At 39.9% G+C, this 16,471-nt stretch overlaps 2 protein-coding genes across 3 annotated transcripts; one reads left to right on the top strand and one right to left on the bottom strand.

Annotated features, from left to right (window-relative positions):
- On the top strand, window positions 1-3,710 carry LOC139421914 (interleukin-7 receptor subunit alpha-like). 2 transcript variants are annotated; one of them, XM_071173050.1, is made up of 8 exons: window positions 1-207; window positions 425-545; window positions 729-877; window positions 1,038-1,189; window positions 1,535-1,694; window positions 1,820-1,913; window positions 2,011-2,092; window positions 2,189-3,710. In XM_071173050.1, the coding sequence occupies exons 1-8, from the start codon at window positions 126-128 to the stop codon at window positions 2,615-2,617; spliced, it is 1,269 nt and encodes a 422-aa protein (XP_071029151.1). In that variant the 5' UTR covers window positions 1-125; the 3' UTR covers window positions 2,618-3,710. The 2 variants fall into 2 exon arrangements, with proteins under 2 accessions (XP_071029151.1, XP_071029149.1); XM_071173048.1 differs by having other exon boundaries at window positions 6-207; window positions 2,186-3,710.
- A 47-nt stretch (window positions 3,711-3,757) lies between these two features.
- Window positions 3,758-14,811, bottom strand: LOC139421913 (calcyphosin-like protein). Its single transcript, XM_071173047.1, has 5 exons — window positions 14,744-14,811; window positions 13,098-13,239; window positions 12,643-12,820; window positions 12,322-12,531; window positions 3,758-4,174 (listed from the first exon to the last, which is right to left on the bottom strand). The coding sequence occupies exons 2-5, from the start codon at window positions 13,232-13,234 to the stop codon at window positions 4,073-4,075; spliced, it is 627 nt and encodes a 208-aa protein (XP_071029148.1). The 5' UTR covers window positions 13,235-13,239; window positions 14,744-14,811; the 3' UTR covers window positions 3,758-4,072.
- Between the last annotated feature and the right edge of the window lie 1,660 nt (window positions 14,812-16,471).

Genomic DNA, 16,471 nt, shown 5'->3' with positions numbered 1-16,471 from the left:
TCTGTCACATTTATACTGACAGTTCAATGAGACAGCTGAGACATTTTGAGTTCCTTGTGCGTGTGTGCGCCAGGGTCTCACCTCTGTATCTGGGGGCACTACATCGTGTGACTGCTTTGTGAGAAATGGCATACAGCCTATGGATTGCCTTACTCATGCTCCCGGTTCTGGTGCACTCTCAAAGTGGAGAAGAATTGGTTGACAATGGTGAGCTGCCATTCCTCTTTAAGAGTTATATTTAAATGATTCACTGATTTAATCCTGAAGTCTAAGTGCATTATTTGTGTCCAACACAGTGATGGTGCAACATTAACTGTTCATTCTCATTCTGTACCAAAATGTATTTGACAAAAGGTTTGCTGCTCTTGACCCCATTCAAACCACTGAAATTGTTTTGTTTTGTTTCCTTTCCTTTCCCTTACAGAACCCAGAATACTCTGCACCTCTCATCTCAGTGTCTCGGCAGCAAACAGCCTAACCTGCCACCTTGATGATGACACCGATGATGATGATGAAATGGAGGACATAAAAGTCATGAGTCTTTGGTAATAAACCTAGAAGACCACTGAACATCAGTTGTGTTAGTTAGGAGCTTATACAACACAAAGGACAAATATCATGGGTGGAAGAACACCCTTACTGCATATTCAGATATCCAGATGTGTAAAATCCTCAAATAAATTAAATGATTTATTGATAATGTGATTTTATTAACATTATGTTTACAGCTACACAGATGACAAAAAGCAACGCTGTTTGAAAGAGAAGGGGAATAATGTCACATTTACGGACCTGGACACTCTGCAATCGTATAATCTCACCGTTCAATTAAAACGAGGTGGCACATTTTGGAAAACAATGAGTTTGAAAAAAATAAGTAAGTTATCATAATTTCATACCTTCTCACCCTATGGTTTGAATGAAAGTAACATGAGGCATTTTTACATGACAGATATCAATTGATAGCCCTTAGTTGGCACTTGCATCAATTGCCCTTAACACTTATCCTGTCTTTCTTGTCGATCTTTATGTTTCAGTTAAACCCAGGAGTCCTTGGGTGGTGAATGCCACATTTCTGAGGAGCTCCAACCGGGCTCTTATATACATTGGGAATCCATACCTGAAGGATTACCTGAAACCCAGCAATCAACTGTTCCAACTTCGCATCTGGAGTGTCAAAAATACTCTGGTACAATTGCCAAAAGCCAATTTTTCTTGGATTTGTGGATACAAAAGCTTAATTATATTACCATAATTTCCATATCATTGAATCAGAATAGGCAGAATCTACCACACACTCAAAACTGATTAGTGAAGGTGCAGGAGGCAAAATGCAAAACTGGAGAAACAGGAAAAAGTCTCTGCACACTTCCAGCCAGATTTATTTTAATAGAGGCTAAGCTTTCGGTCAGTTGACCTTCCTCAGAGAATATCATTCAATTGAGGCTGTTCTGAGGGCAAAAGTGGGTACAACTAAATATTAGGAAGGTGTCTTATTGTCTTGTTCTTCTTTTACGGTGTACCCTGTTCAAAGGTTAAAAACATAACCTATCAGCCTCTGATCATTGAGGGGGACGAGTACCTCCATAAGAACACAGAGTATCATGTCAAGGTTCGAGCCAAGCCAAGCGGAGGGTACTTTGATGGCAGTTGGAGTGAGTGGAGCGCCTCTATCAGTTTCAGCACCAACACAGGTAAAAAAGGACATGTATCTAAAAAGCATAGCATGATATCTGGACTGTGCAGTTAGGTGGAAGTGATAGAGCAAGGTACAGGAAATGTGAGTCACATGCATCATCTCTCTCCCACTTCCCTACAGAGACAGACGTGCAGGTGCTTTCCTATTCTCTCATCGTTCCCATTGCTTCTCTGCTGTTGGTTACTTTGGCAGTTGGTATTTTCTGGAGAAAACAGTGAGTATCAAATTGATCTCCTTTTCCTCTGCACATCATATTTTGTGTGTGTGCATGTCCTCCATGTCATCCTCTGGATGTCTCTCTGTCCTCACAGAATACATTCCTTCATATGGCCAAGCATTCCACATCCCAAACACACACTTCTCCAGATCTCCCAGACCTATGAGCCAATGAAGGTAAGTCTTCTGATATGCACTAGACAGTGAACGATAATGGCCATAATAAGTTATGAGGATACTGTTTTATTCCATCTCTTTCCTTTGACTCAGCAGGGCCCACCTGTGAGCTTTAACCCCGAGGTGTTCAGTGACCTCAACATCCAGCTGGTGGAGCCGGACAAGGAGCAAGACCTTACCTCCCTACCCCCTGACTCTGACTCCCATCAACTCGCTGAGTTCAAAGATCAACACCTCATTCAAGAGCGTGATGGGGATACGACGTCCTGCCATACCACCAGTAGTGGAGGGTCGGAGACCATACTGCTTAGGTGTGAGTCCCCAGGAGTGCACCTCAACGGTGGGGCGGGGAGCAGTAGGAACAGTGGCTCCACCGTGGGGATCCTGGATCTGAGGAGTGACTTTGAGAGCGTGGAGACAGACGACAGTGATGGTAACATTGGTCCTGAGGGGCTAGGTGCTACTCAGCAAGGAGGCAAGGATGAGGCTTATGTCACCATGTCTAGTTTCTATCAGATCCAGTGAGAGAGAGATGGAGAGACAGACAGAGAGGGAGCGAGACAGACAGACAGAATTATCTATTCAAGATGAATTATAGCTGCTTATTACATTCTTACTCTGAGTGACTTTGGCTGCTTTTATTTGAAGTCTATTTAATTCACCGTGACTCAAACTGACTATCCACTGACCCCCAGTATCACGAGACTAGCAGAACTCAATGCACATGTTATTTACAAATGATAGGAGACAGAACAGGAATCATCCTCATTGTGTTTGTTTGGTTTTGTGCTATTAATTTGTTGCTAGTTGCTAAGAAACAAGACAAGGGAGGACTTAAACAACTTGAAATACAACGCTGCACCTCCCTTATTATCCTTTGTGTTTTCACATCCCATACTATATTAACCCCGTCGGTATACTGACGAGCCACCATGACACCTTGGCGTTATACATACTGCTGCTTCATATCACAGAGATACTCTTTACCATGACAACAGCTGCTAAATAAACCTAGGGCTCTATTCAATCCATATTGCAGAAGTTCAGTGTTACAGCATGAATGAAATATAAAGGTAATGTTCCTGAGTTATCGGAGACTGCATTCATGGTAAACGTTGCATATGTCGGCTCAATCGGAAATTAACCTTCAATTTCTATTGCGCAATATGTTACACTTCAGTGATATGGATTGAATAGAGCCCCTAGAATGTCAATTCTTCAGGGTTTAAACCCTTCTAAACATAATTTAATCACAGCTTATGTGTTTGTCATTATGTTTTACATTTTTTGCACATAAGTGATTGTATTTCCTGCACAGCTACCAGTATGTTATTTTTTTTTTACACTGACTTGGATGTATTATAGTATTATACTATACTATGTACTATCATACATCATAGTTTTCAATGCAGAACGCTTTATTATTTTCTTGAACACTTTGTGAGACTTTAGCAGAGCATTAAACATAAAGTCATCATCGGCAAATTACTGCTTTGTTTTTATTTTACTGTACGATCCGGTATTTGTATATTTTAATCTGACAAATGTGACAACATTATCTGTGTAGAAATGACCACGTTGTTACATTTTTATTAAACAGATTAATTCCACAAACAAATGCAGTTGTATCATTTCCTCTGCTTTCATCATCTCCTGAAATGACTGTACTTTGATTTATCAGTCTTTATGATTTCCCGTGTCTTTATAAAGATATATCTAACATTGGAACTGTGGACCACAGATGTAGATACATCACATTTCATTTCTACTATACAGAATATTGGTTGTTTCTGGAGAAAGTGACTGTATAATTAAAATACATATTTTCACACAGCACTAAATATTTACAAGTCATTCATAATCATTTGCATATCATTGGGACATTATTAATATTCGGTGTCAACATGACTTCTATAATGAAATATTTGTTTAAGAAGGCACCTTGAAAAACTGTCCATCATAAAGTTATCAACTTAAAACTCACAATTTCCATGCATTTTTCATCATGAGAATGAAATAGACATCACTATCGATGGAGGCGCTGACTCCGCAGTAGTAGTTGAGAAACTCCTCCATGGTGACCTGCAGAAGGGAAGGATGTCAGACAGACAGCACTCCCTGAACCAGCCCACACCTTCAGTGTCAGATAGAGACAGAAACTCAACATAACCCTGATCAGGCTGAAAACTAAAAACCAGAGGTGAGTGGGACAGACAATGTTGTGGGAGAGTTGAGTGTGTCACAACCTTTTGTTTCCTCATCAATACTTGTTCTTCAGTGCAGATTCAGACATTTTCAGCTAACATCTAAATGCTTAGTTAATCTTGCGACTAAGGTGCAATATCTAACCAGAGAAAAACACAACTTTGACATCTGCTGGCTGACAGTGAGAAACAGCTCCACCAAGCTACCAGTTCTACTATAATTGTACTACTAAGAAATATACATGTTGCACTGTAACAGTTTGACAGCTTTGAGAAATAGGCCTAAAAACTCAAAATGGCTAAGAGCAGTGTAAACACCTTGAGGACAACCCTAAACAATTGAATGTAGAGAGTTACACCCCACTAAACTACTGCATCTAGAAAGACAAGTGCAACGATATACCATGACATCTACCGTGGTAACACTATATTTGGATAGTCCCAAGTAGATGGTTTGTAGATGTTCAGTAGATGTTGAATAATTGTCACATTTCAAATAACTATCAACTAACCCTAACTAACCCTTACCTTAACTCTTATCCTAACCCTTACACTAACCCTCATTCTAAACCTAACCGTAACCTTAGCAAGCAGTTTCTTATCGTTTGTTGATAGTATGCCCATGTGTAGATCATGACTATCCAAATAAAATGTGACCTCTGCCATCCATGTCCCAGGATTAAGTGCTCTTTAGTCTTTACCCTAAACATTGACTCAAGAAGACATTAGTTAATACGTTGCCAGGCACTTTTCATCATGACAATGAAGTAGATATCCATATCAATGGAGGATCTCACGTCTGTATAGCAATTCATACTCTTCTTGTGTGACCTAATATGTTCCAGAAATAAGACATGATATGAAACAGTTTGAGATGGTTCCACAGATATGCAGTATTGTAAATGTCAGGAGCCTAAGAAATGTCTCATGCGTCCAGATAATCTCATTCATATCTGACCGAATAATGTACAGGCTGTAAGTTTAGCAGTATAGATTTACACTACAGTAGAGGTGGACGATAGTAAGACCCAGAGGAGGCTGGTGGGAGGAGCTATAGGAGGACAGGTTCATCGTAATGGTTTGAATGGAATAAATATGACGTTATCAAACCCATGACTTTTTAAATGTTTTTATAATAATTATAATAATAAGTAAGATATACATGGCAGAGGCTTAATCAAGCTAGTCATCTTGATTACTTTCTTATGTCATTCTCTCTGGCACCAAAAGTTAAAAAGTGTTGATGGGGACAGAATGCGGTCAGACCATCAGATAATTTGCATATACATTACTCTTACAGAATTTCCACATGACGAGGATATTGGAAATTGAATCAAAGCTTACTGGATTATAACTTGTTTTTAACTAGGACAGAAGAATTTATAACGGACTTTTCCGACATAACATAGGTACAGCAGATCCCCTTATTGTATGGGACACTTATAAATGTGCCTTTAGAGGCCATGCAATTCAGTAGTCATCTATAACACAAAAGCAATTTAGGTCAAAAGAGTCCATATTAACACAGGAAATGGAAGGACAAACAGTAAAGATAGACAGCAATAAAAACTGTACCATAAGAGGCTCAGAGCAAGTTAGAGGAAAAAGAAATGGAGGAACTTATTCAAGAAAGATCAAGTGTAATATATTATAAAAATAAAGCGAACTGGATGGAATATGAAAAATAATTTGATGCATTTTTCCCCAATCTTCAACATAAAACTGCTACCAAAATAAATGTACTGAAACTTGTTACAAATGATGGGAGTCACTCATGATCCACCGAATGATATTTTGAAAGAGGAAGGAAAGTACTTTAAGCATATGTTTTCATTTCAGTCTCCTCCATCTCCACTAACCGAAGCTAATTCTATGGATTTTTTCCTATTAATAATATAAAATTAACATCTGTACAGAAAGACTCATGTGAAGGCCAAATTACAGAGGAGGAACTTCTTGATGCAATTAAAGCCTTTAAGTCCGGGAAAACTCCAGGGCTGGATGGCATACCAGGGGAGGAATACCAAACTTGTTTGATATACTCAGAGGACCATTATTAGCATGTTTTAACCACTGCTATATAAATGGTAGATTATCGGACACTCAACAAGAAGGTCTGATTTCAATATTACTGAAACAGGATCCAGGTGATATATACAGTGGGGCAAAAAAGTATTTAGTCAGCCACCAATTGTGCAAGTTCTCCCACTTAAAAAGATGAGAGGCCTGTAATTTTCATCATAGGTACACTTCAACTATGACAGACAAAATGAGAAAAAAGAATCCAGAAAATCACATTGCAGGATTTTTAATGAATGAATTTGCAAATTACGGTGGAAAATAAGTATTTGGTCAATAACAAAAGTTTATCTCAATACTTTGTTATATACCCTTTGTTGGCAATGACAGAGGTCAAACGTTTTCTGTAAGTCTTCAAAGTTTTCACACACTGTTGCTGGTATTTTGGCCCATTCCTCCATGCAGATCTCCTCTAGAGCAGTGATGTTTTGGGGCAACACGAACTTTCAACTCCCTCCAAAGATTTTCTATGGGGTTGAGATCTGGAGACTGGCTAGGCCACTCCAGGACCTTGAAATGCTTCTTACGAAGCCACTCCTTCGTTGCCCGGGCGGTGTGTTTGGGATCATTGTCATGCTGAAAGACCCAGCCATGTTTCATCTTCAATGCCCTTGCTGATGGAAGGTTTTCACTCAAAATCTCACGATACATAGCCCCATTCATTATTTCCTTTACACGGATCAGTCGTCCTGTTCCCTTTGCAGAAAAACAGCCCCAAAGCATGATGTTTCCACCCCCATGCTTCACAGTGTTCCTTGGATGCAACTCAGCATTCATTGTCCTCCAAACACGACGAGTAAAGTTTTTACCAAAAAGTTCTTTTTTGGTTTCATCTGACCATATGACATTCTCCCAATCTTCTTCTGGATCATCCAAATGCTCTCTAGAAAACTTCAGACGGGCCTGGACATGTACTGGCTTAAGCAGGGGGACACGTCTGGCACTGCAGGATTTGAGTCCCTGTCGGCGTAGTGTGTTACTGATGGTAGGCTTTGTTACTTTGGTCCCAGCTCTCTGCAGGTCATTCACTAGGTCCCCCCGTGTGGTTCTGGGATTTTTCCTCACTGTTCTTGTGATAATTTTGACCCCACAGGGTGAGATCTTGCGTGGAGCCCCAGATCGAGGGAGATTATCAGTGGTCTTGTATGTCTTCCATTTCCTAATAATTGCTCCCACAGTTGATTTCTTCAAACCAAGCTGCTTACCTATTGCAGATTCAGTCTTCCCAGCCTGGTGCAGGTCTACAATTTTGTTTCTGGTGTCCTTTGACAGCTCTTTGGTCTTGGCCATAGTAGAGTTTGGAGTGTGACTGTTAGGAGGTTGTGGACAGGTGTCTTTTATACTGATAACAAGTTCAAACAGGTGCCATTAATACAGGTAACGAGTGGAGGACAGAGGAGCCTCTTAAAGAAGAAGTTACAGTGGCTGACTAAATACTTTAGTACTTTTTTGCCTCACTGTATAAAGCTCCAGTCCATTAAAAAATATGGAGGCCTCTTACACTTCAGTGTTGTGATGCAAAAATTATAGCTAAAAGCTTAGCGCATAGAATTAAAAAGGTTTTGTCAGATATTATTCATCCTAATCAGACAGTTTTTTTTTTACATGGACGATACATTGAAGATAATATAAGACAAGTACTGGAAACAATAGAACAATATGAAATATCTGGGAAACCAGGCCTGGTTTTCATAGCCAACTTTGAAAAGGCTTTTGATAAAGTACAACCGCAGTTTATATATCAATGCTTGGAATATTTCAACTTTGGAGAATCTCTTATAAAATGGGTTAAAGTATTCACGCCCATGCTCTGTCGTAACCGGCCGCGACCGGGAGGTCCGTGGGGCGACGCACAATTGGCCTAGCGTCATCCGGGTTAGGGAGGGTTTGGCCGGTAGGGATATCCTTGTCTCATTGCGCACCAGCGACTCCTGTGGCAGGCCAGGCGCAGTGCAAGCTAACCAAGGTTGCCAGGTGCACGGTGTTTCCTCCGACACATTGGTGCGGCTGGCTTCCGGGTTGGATGCACGCTGTGTTAAGAAGCAGTGCGGCTTGGTTGGGTTGTGTATCGGAGGACGCATGACTTTCAACCTTCGTCTCTCCCGAGCCCGTACGGGAGTTGTAGCGATGAGACAAGATAGTAGCTACTAACAATTGGATACCACGAAATTGGGGAGAAAAAGGGGTAAAAATTCTACAAAAATAAAATAAAAATATTTTAAAAATGGGTTAAAGTTATGTATAGTAACCCTAGGAGTAAAATAGTCAAGTTTTAATCTGTCAAGAGGAGTAAAACAAGGTTGTCCACTATCGGCACACCTATTTATTATTGCCATCAAAATGTTTGCTGTTAAAATTAACAACAATAAGGGATTAGAAATCCATGGCTTAAAAACAAAGGTGTCATTTTACACTGATGATTCATGTTTTCTTTTAAATCTACAAATAGAATCCCTCCACAGCCTCTTAGAGGCTCTAGATACTTTTTCTAACCTCTCTGGATTAAAACCAAATTCTGATAAGTGTACTATATTACGTATTGGATTACCGTGTAGTTTACCAATAAAATGGTCTGACGGGGATGTGGACATACTCGGTATACATATCCTGAAAGAAAGAAATTATCTCAGTCAATAAATTTTAATAGAAAGTTAGCAAAAATAGCTACTATGGAAAGGAAAATACCTGTCTATTTGTGGAAAAATCACACTGATTAACTCTTTAGTCATATCACATATGACCTATTTGTGTATGGTTTTGCCTAGCGACCTGCTTTTTAAATTATATGAGCAACAATATTCAATTTAATTTGTAATGGCAAGTCAGATAAAATTAAAAGGGCCTATTTATATAATGAATAAGAATTCTGAGGGCAGAAATTATTAAATATTAAAGTATTAGAACTCTCACTAAAGGCATCAGTCATACAAAAGTTATACTTAAATCCAAAATGGTTCTCTAGTAAATTAGTAAGAATGTCTCACCCCATGTTCAAGAATGGCCTTTTCCCCTTTATCCAGATTACAACCGCTTACTTTCGGTTATTTTAAAATGAAATCTCCAAAATATTATTTTTTAGACAAGCCATAGAAAGTTGGTTGCAATTTCAGTTTAATCCACCTGAAAAGACAGAACAAATAATACAACAATGTTGTGGTTAAACTGAAATATACTAATTGATAAAAAAATAAAAATTAAAAAAAAATCATTAACATACAAAAATATATAATCTTAGTAAATTATATCATAAATGGGACTGGTGGAGTTATTTCTTTGCAACTCTGCCTAGAAGGCCAGCATCCCGGAGTCGCCTCTTCACTGTTGACGTTGAGACTGGTGTTTTGAGGATACTATTTAATGAAGCTGCCAGTTGAGGACTTGTGAGGCGTCTGTTTCTCAAACTAGACACGCTAATGTACTTGTCCTCTTGCTCAGTTGTGCACCGGGGCCTCCCACTCCTCCCACTGTTCTGTGATGGGAGTGGTACACAGCGTTGTACAAGATCTTCAGTTTCTTGGCAATTTCTCACATGGAATAGTCTTCATTTCTCAGAATGAGAATAGACTGACGAGTTTCAGAAGAAAGTACTTTGTTTCTGGCCATTTTGAGCCTGTCATCGAACCCACAAATGCTGATGCTCCAGTTATTCAACTAGTCTAAAGAAGGCCCGTTTTATTGCTTCTTTAATCAGAACAGTTTTCAGCTGTGCTAACATAATTGCAAAAGGGTTTTCAATTGATCAATTAGCCTTTTAAAATTATCAATTTGGATTAGCTAACACAACGTACCATTGGAACACAGGAGTGATGGTTGCTGATAATGGGCCTCTGTTCGTCTATGTACAGTGCCTTGCGAAAGTATTCGGCCCCCTTGAACTTTGCAACCTTTTGCCACATTTCAGGCTTCAAACATAAAGATATAAAACTGTATTTTTTTGTGAAGAATCAACAACAAGTGGGACACAATCATGAAGTGGAACGACATTTATTGGATATTTCAAACTTTTTTAACAAATCAAAAACTGAAAAATTGGGCGTGCAAAATTATTCAGCCCCTTTAAGTTAATACTTTGTAGCGCCACCTTTTGCTGCGATTACAGCTGTAAGTCGCTTGGGGTATGTCTCTATCAGTTTTGCACATCGAGAGACTGAAATTTTTTCCCATTCCTCCTTGCAAAACAGCTCGAGCTCAGTGAGGTTGGATGGAGAGCATTTGTGAACAGCAGTTTTCAGTTCTTTCCACAGATTCCCGATTGGATTCAGGTCTGGACTTTGACTTGGCCATTCTAACACCTGGATATGTTTATTTTTGAACCATTCCATTGTAGATTTTGCTTTATGTTTTGGATCATTGTCTTGTTGGAAGACAAATCTCCGTCCCAGTCTCAGGTCTTTTGCAGACTCCATCAGGTTTTCTTCCAGAATGGTCCTGTATTTGGCTCCATCCATCTTCCCATCAAATTTAACCATCTTCCCTGTCCCTGCTGAAGAAAAGCAGGCCCAAACCATGATGCTGCCACCACCATGTTTGACAGTGGGGATGGTGTGTTCAGCTGTGTTGCTTTTACGCCAAACATAACGTTTTGCATTGTTGCCAAAAAGTTACATTTTGGTTTCATCTGACCAGAGCACCTTCTTCCACATGTTTGGTGTGTCTCCCAGGTGGCTTGTGGCAAACTTTAAACTACACTTTTTATGGATATCTTTAAGAAATGGCTTTCTTCTTGCCACTCTTCCATAAAGGCCAGATTTGTGCAATATACGACAGATTGTTGTCCTATGGACAGAGTCTCCCACCTCAGCTGTAGATCTCTGCAGTTCATCCAGAGTGATCATGGGCCTCTTGGCTGCATCTCTGATCAGTCTTCTCCTTGTATGAGCTGAAAGTTTAGAGGGACGGCCAGGTCTTGGTAGATTTGCAGTGGTCTGATACTCCTTCCATTTCAATATTATCGCTTGCACAGTGCTCCTTGGGATGTTTAAAGCTTGGGAAATCTTTTTGTATCCAAATCCGGCTTTAAACTTCTTCACAACAGTATCTCGGACCTGCCTGGTGTGTTCCCTGTTCTTCATGATGCTCTCTGCGCTTTTAACGGACCTCAGACTATCACAGTGCAGGTGCATTTATACGGAGACTTGATTACACACAGGTGGATTGTATTTATCATCATTAGTCATTTAGGTCAACATTGGATCATTCAGAGATCCTCACTGAACTTCTGGAGAGAGTTTGCTGCACTGAAAGTAAAGGGGCTGAATAATTTTGCACGCCCAATTTTTCAGTTTTTGATTTGTTAAAAAAAGTTTGAAATATCCAATAAATGTCGTTCCACTTCATGATTGTGTCCCACTTGTTGTTGATTCTTCACAAAAAAATACAGTTTTATATCTTTATGTTTGAAGCCTGTAATGTGGCAAAAGGTCGCAAAGTTCAAGGGGGCCGAATACTTTCGCAAGGCACTGTAGATATTCAATTTTTAAAAATCTGCCATTTCCAGCTACAGTAGTATTTTACAACATTAACAATGTCTATACTGTATTTCTGATCAATTTGATGTTATTTTAATGGACAAAAAGTTGTTTTTCTTTCGAAAACAAGGACATTTCTAAGTGACCCCAAACTTTGGAACGGAAGTGTTTATTTACCCCAAAAATATATGGGGGATTGGAAATGATGCAGACAATTACATTGATGGAAGCACCAATCAATCCGCAATATTAAAGCTGATCCACCCCATAAAAAAACAAAAAACACAACATGAAAACCACATTTGACTCCATTCCATTAATTCCATTCCATCCGTTACAATGAGCCTGTGCTCCTATAGCTCCTCCCACCAGCCTCCTCTGATAAGACCACTATAACCTCTATCCAACATTTCCATATTTTACAACCCCAAGGCCTGAAAGTGACCAGGTCAGTATGGTGTAATGTTATCAGTATTACCTTTCCGTCCTTGTCGTAAGGAGAGTCGAAGCTGTCCAGGAATTTGCGGAATACTTGCTCCTCTGTCCACTCCCCGTTTTGATATTTGGGGTGGTACTTGGCATTGTAAACCCCACTCAGATCTTCAATAGTGATCACCCCGTCACCAGTCTTATCCAGCTTCCTAAAGGCCTGCATGATCACCTCCTTCCTGGCATTGGACATCGGGGGCTGTGATCATAACCAGGACAACCAGAAATAATGGACAAAATTCACAGATTAAATAAGTATGATCAAATGTATCATGTAATTCAGAGGCTTACCCCTACCACTCATATTTACCCTGAGAGTGAGGAGAAATTCATCAAAGTCAATGAGTCCACTGTTGTCCCGGTCAAAACGTTGAAACATTGTCATGGCCTCATCTTTATCAATAAGGACACCGTAGTCATTAAGCCCCTTCATAAACTCCTTCACATCCAATGTACGGTTGTTGTCATCATCCATTATCCTGAATGTTCTGACAGATAAACCATTGAAGAAGAAAAAATATATAAATGGGTGCCAGTTGAAGAAAATAATTAATTTCTTGGAGTTTATGTTGTCAAAACAATCCTTGCATCTTGGAAGCCAATCTAGAGCTGTCTTCTTGACAGGATTGCCTATAGTTCAATGTTTGATCAATCACTACTGCTACTATATCAAACATTTGATGTTGATGACCTGGGCAACACATCACTTGATACAGAACCAATACCTGTGCCCTTCACATACGAGTATACTAGTCTCTCTCTCACCTGCCCAGACCCTTGATGCCAGAAGAGCCTCGTGCGAGACACTGCATCCTCAGTCGATCCACAGGGTCTGTGCAAACAGACAGCTGTTTTTTGGCGTTCACCGCCATCTCCCGATCATGTCGTGACGTCCCTGCCATGATACCTGCAGTCAGGTAATCAATTTGCATCACTGATTTGCATGCATACAGTGCGATTTGATGCCGAAAACATAGACACATTTTAGTGATGTCTAGTACAGTTTTTGAGTGATGTTGTAGACAAAGATAAATTAAACATAATGCTAGAGCTGTGTGACAAAGCAGGGCCGGCTCTAGCCTTTAGGGGCCCTAAGCAAGATTTGGTTGGGGGCCCTCCCACCTTGCTGCAAAACATTTTAGTGGCCCCCCTCAACAGCAGAGAGATAAAAAGTGCAATTCTAAACATGTTGCCATTGGGCAGAAACAAAATGCAGCAATTTTATAAAAATGTCATGCAATTCTTCTCATTTTGCCATGGGGCAGACAGAAAAAGATTCAGTTTCACAGCTAATTTCCTGTAATTCTATCCATTTTACCAATGGGGTGGAGAACTCATTTAGCAGTTTTAAAGCTAATTTCCTGTAATTATACAAATTTTGCCATGACTTATGACATGTTATGATATCTGAGTGTGAATTACTAACAAAATCAATGGGGGCTCCCTGGAGGTCAGGGCCCTGCGTGCCTGGTTGGTATTTGGCCATGATTACTTCAAGTTTAGATAGCTGGCTAGACGAACTAAAAACCTAAAAATGGTTAGCTGGCAAGGCTAATTGAGTGACGGTCAGTGACTGACATAACAAGAGAAAAACCACTGAATGATGTTCAACCAAAATTCTAAATTGCACCTGGTGCATTATCCTATTCTTACTCTCAATAGTAAGTTGACTGAGTTCATAAAATAAAAAATATATATTTTTGGTGGGTTTGTGGCCCACTAGAGGCCGGGGGCCCTAAGCAACTGTTTGTGTTGCTTATGCCTGGAGCTGGCTCTGTGACAAAGCCTTAGGGAACATGTGTCAAACTCATTCCACAGTAGGCTGAGTGTATGCAGGTTTTCGCTCCTCCCTTGCACTTGTTATATTATTAGGATCCCCAGTAGCCATTGCGAAAGACCATGAAGCTGGGGTTCACACAGAACATTACATAATACGTGCCAAAAGAGACATTAATTAATAAGAACAGCTCAAGGACATAATTACATACATTTTTTTAAAAGTCACACATACCTTACATAACAATACATACACACAAAATATCTTGGTCAATTGATGAATTAAGGTCACTAATTAGTAAAGAACTCCCTTCACCTGGTTGTCTAGGCCTAAATTTAAAGGCATTAACTAAAACCTGCAGACACTTGGCTTTCCATGGAATAAGTTTGACACCCCTGCCCAAACTAGTTTGTTCTACATATTTATATATGAACCTTCCAAAACGTTAAATCCTGCTGAACACGTCCCTGGCGCTTGCTAGCTGAACGGTCAACCTAACCTAGCAAGTATCTTGCATTATGACCGTACTTACAATAAAGTCTGACTGTATACATTTAGATAATTAGATTCCTAAATACCAAACACGTTTTTTCGAGTTTGTTTGCTACTTTATCTGTAGAGGCGAGAAACTTACCTTACAAATGTGTAAAGCAACCTGTAGCCAACTGTCAAACAACACAAACAAAGATCAGCGGCTCCTCTCCCCACCTGCGTTACAGTTTCCATAGAAATGCGGGCTTGCCTTCTCCCCTTGTTCCAGGTCGCCTACTGTAGATTATAGGCACAGGGCTTGCTCCGACTGACTGACCTGCATCATAAATAACTGATCATTATTTGTAGATCGGTCAGTCACAATTTCCCCATGATACATTACGGGTTTGATCCTCTATTACACAGCCAGAGTTTCTAAACAAAGATACTAGACCATCATTGTTCTAGGCGCTGCAGTCATACCCAGGTCAGGGCAAGCCAGCCAACAAAGATAGAAATACAGTGTTCCTTATTGTAATGTAAGGTTACTCAAGTGCACCATAAGTGCCCCTGATCCTGGCTGTACTTTGCCAGTCCTCTAGACAAAATATGTTGAGCCGAATACATAATTTAAGGATGCTTTAGTTTATTTCTTTGCACAACAGTGGTATAATACATGCTATTTTAGTCAAAAAAAAAAAACGAGGACCAACACCAGGGTTTAATAAATTATAACATTCCAGCATCAGAGTACATGTGCAGGGAAAATGAAATAAAGAAAAACCAAACATCTTCACCAAAATCAGTGTGAGGTTACCTATCAACATTATATATATATACACAAAAGTATGTGGACACCCCTTCAAATTAGTGGATTCGTATTTTTCAGCCACGCCCATTGCTGACAGGCGTATAAAATCAAGCACACAGCCATGCAATCTCAATAGACAAATATTGGCAGTAGAATGGCCTTACTAAAGAGCTCAGTGACTTTCAACATGGCACGGTCATAGGATGTTGTTGTGAAGTGGAAATGTTTAGGAGTAACAACGCAATGTTATAGGCCACACAAGCTCACAGAAAGGGACCGCTGAGTGCTGAAGAGCGAAAAAAATAGGGTCCTCTGTTGCAACAGTCACTACGGAGTTCCAAACTGCCTCGAAGCAACATCAGCACAATAACTGTTCGTCAGGAGCTTCATGAAATGGGTTTTCATGGCAGAGCAGCTGCACACAAGCCTAAGATCACCATGTGCAATGCTAAGCATTGGCTGGAGAGGTGTAAAGCTCACCACCATTGGAGTCTGGAGCAGTGGAAAGAAATGGTTTGTCGAGATCAGTGTGGAAGAACTTAACTGGCCTGCACAGAGCTCTGACCTCAACCCCATCAAACACCTTTGAGATAAATTGAAACGCTGACTGTGAGCCAGGCCTAATCACCCAACATCAGTGCCTGACCCCACACATGCTCATGGCTGAATGGCAGCAATATTCCAACCAGTGGTGGAAAAAATTACCCAATTACCATAGAGTAAAAGTAAAGATACCTTAATAGAAAATGACAAGTAAAAGTCGCCCAGTAAAATATGACTTAAGTCTAAAAGTACTTGGTTTTAAATGTAAAAAAACAAGTATAAATAATTTCAAATTGCTAATATTAAGCAATCCAGATGGCACAATTTTTGTTTTTTTAAATTTACGGATAGCCAGGGGCACAGTACAACATGCAGACATAATTTACAAACAAAGCATGTGTTTAGCGAGTCCGCCAGATAAGAGGCAGTATGGATGACCAGGGATGTTCTATTGATACGCGTGTGAATTGGACCATGTTCCTGTCCTGCTAAGCATTCAAAATGTAACGAGTACAAAGTAAATTATTTTCTTTAGGA

This window comes from Oncorhynchus clarkii, chromosome 12 (assembly GCF_045791955.1).
Source record: "Oncorhynchus clarkii lewisi isolate Uvic-CL-2024 chromosome 12, UVic_Ocla_1.0, whole genome shotgun sequence".
In the NCBI taxonomy this organism is placed as follows: Eukaryota; Metazoa; Chordata; class Actinopteri; order Salmoniformes; family Salmonidae; genus Oncorhynchus; species Oncorhynchus clarkii.
The sequence above is the reverse complement of the archived record's forward strand: the minus strand, read 5'-3'. Positions and strand labels throughout refer to the sequence as shown.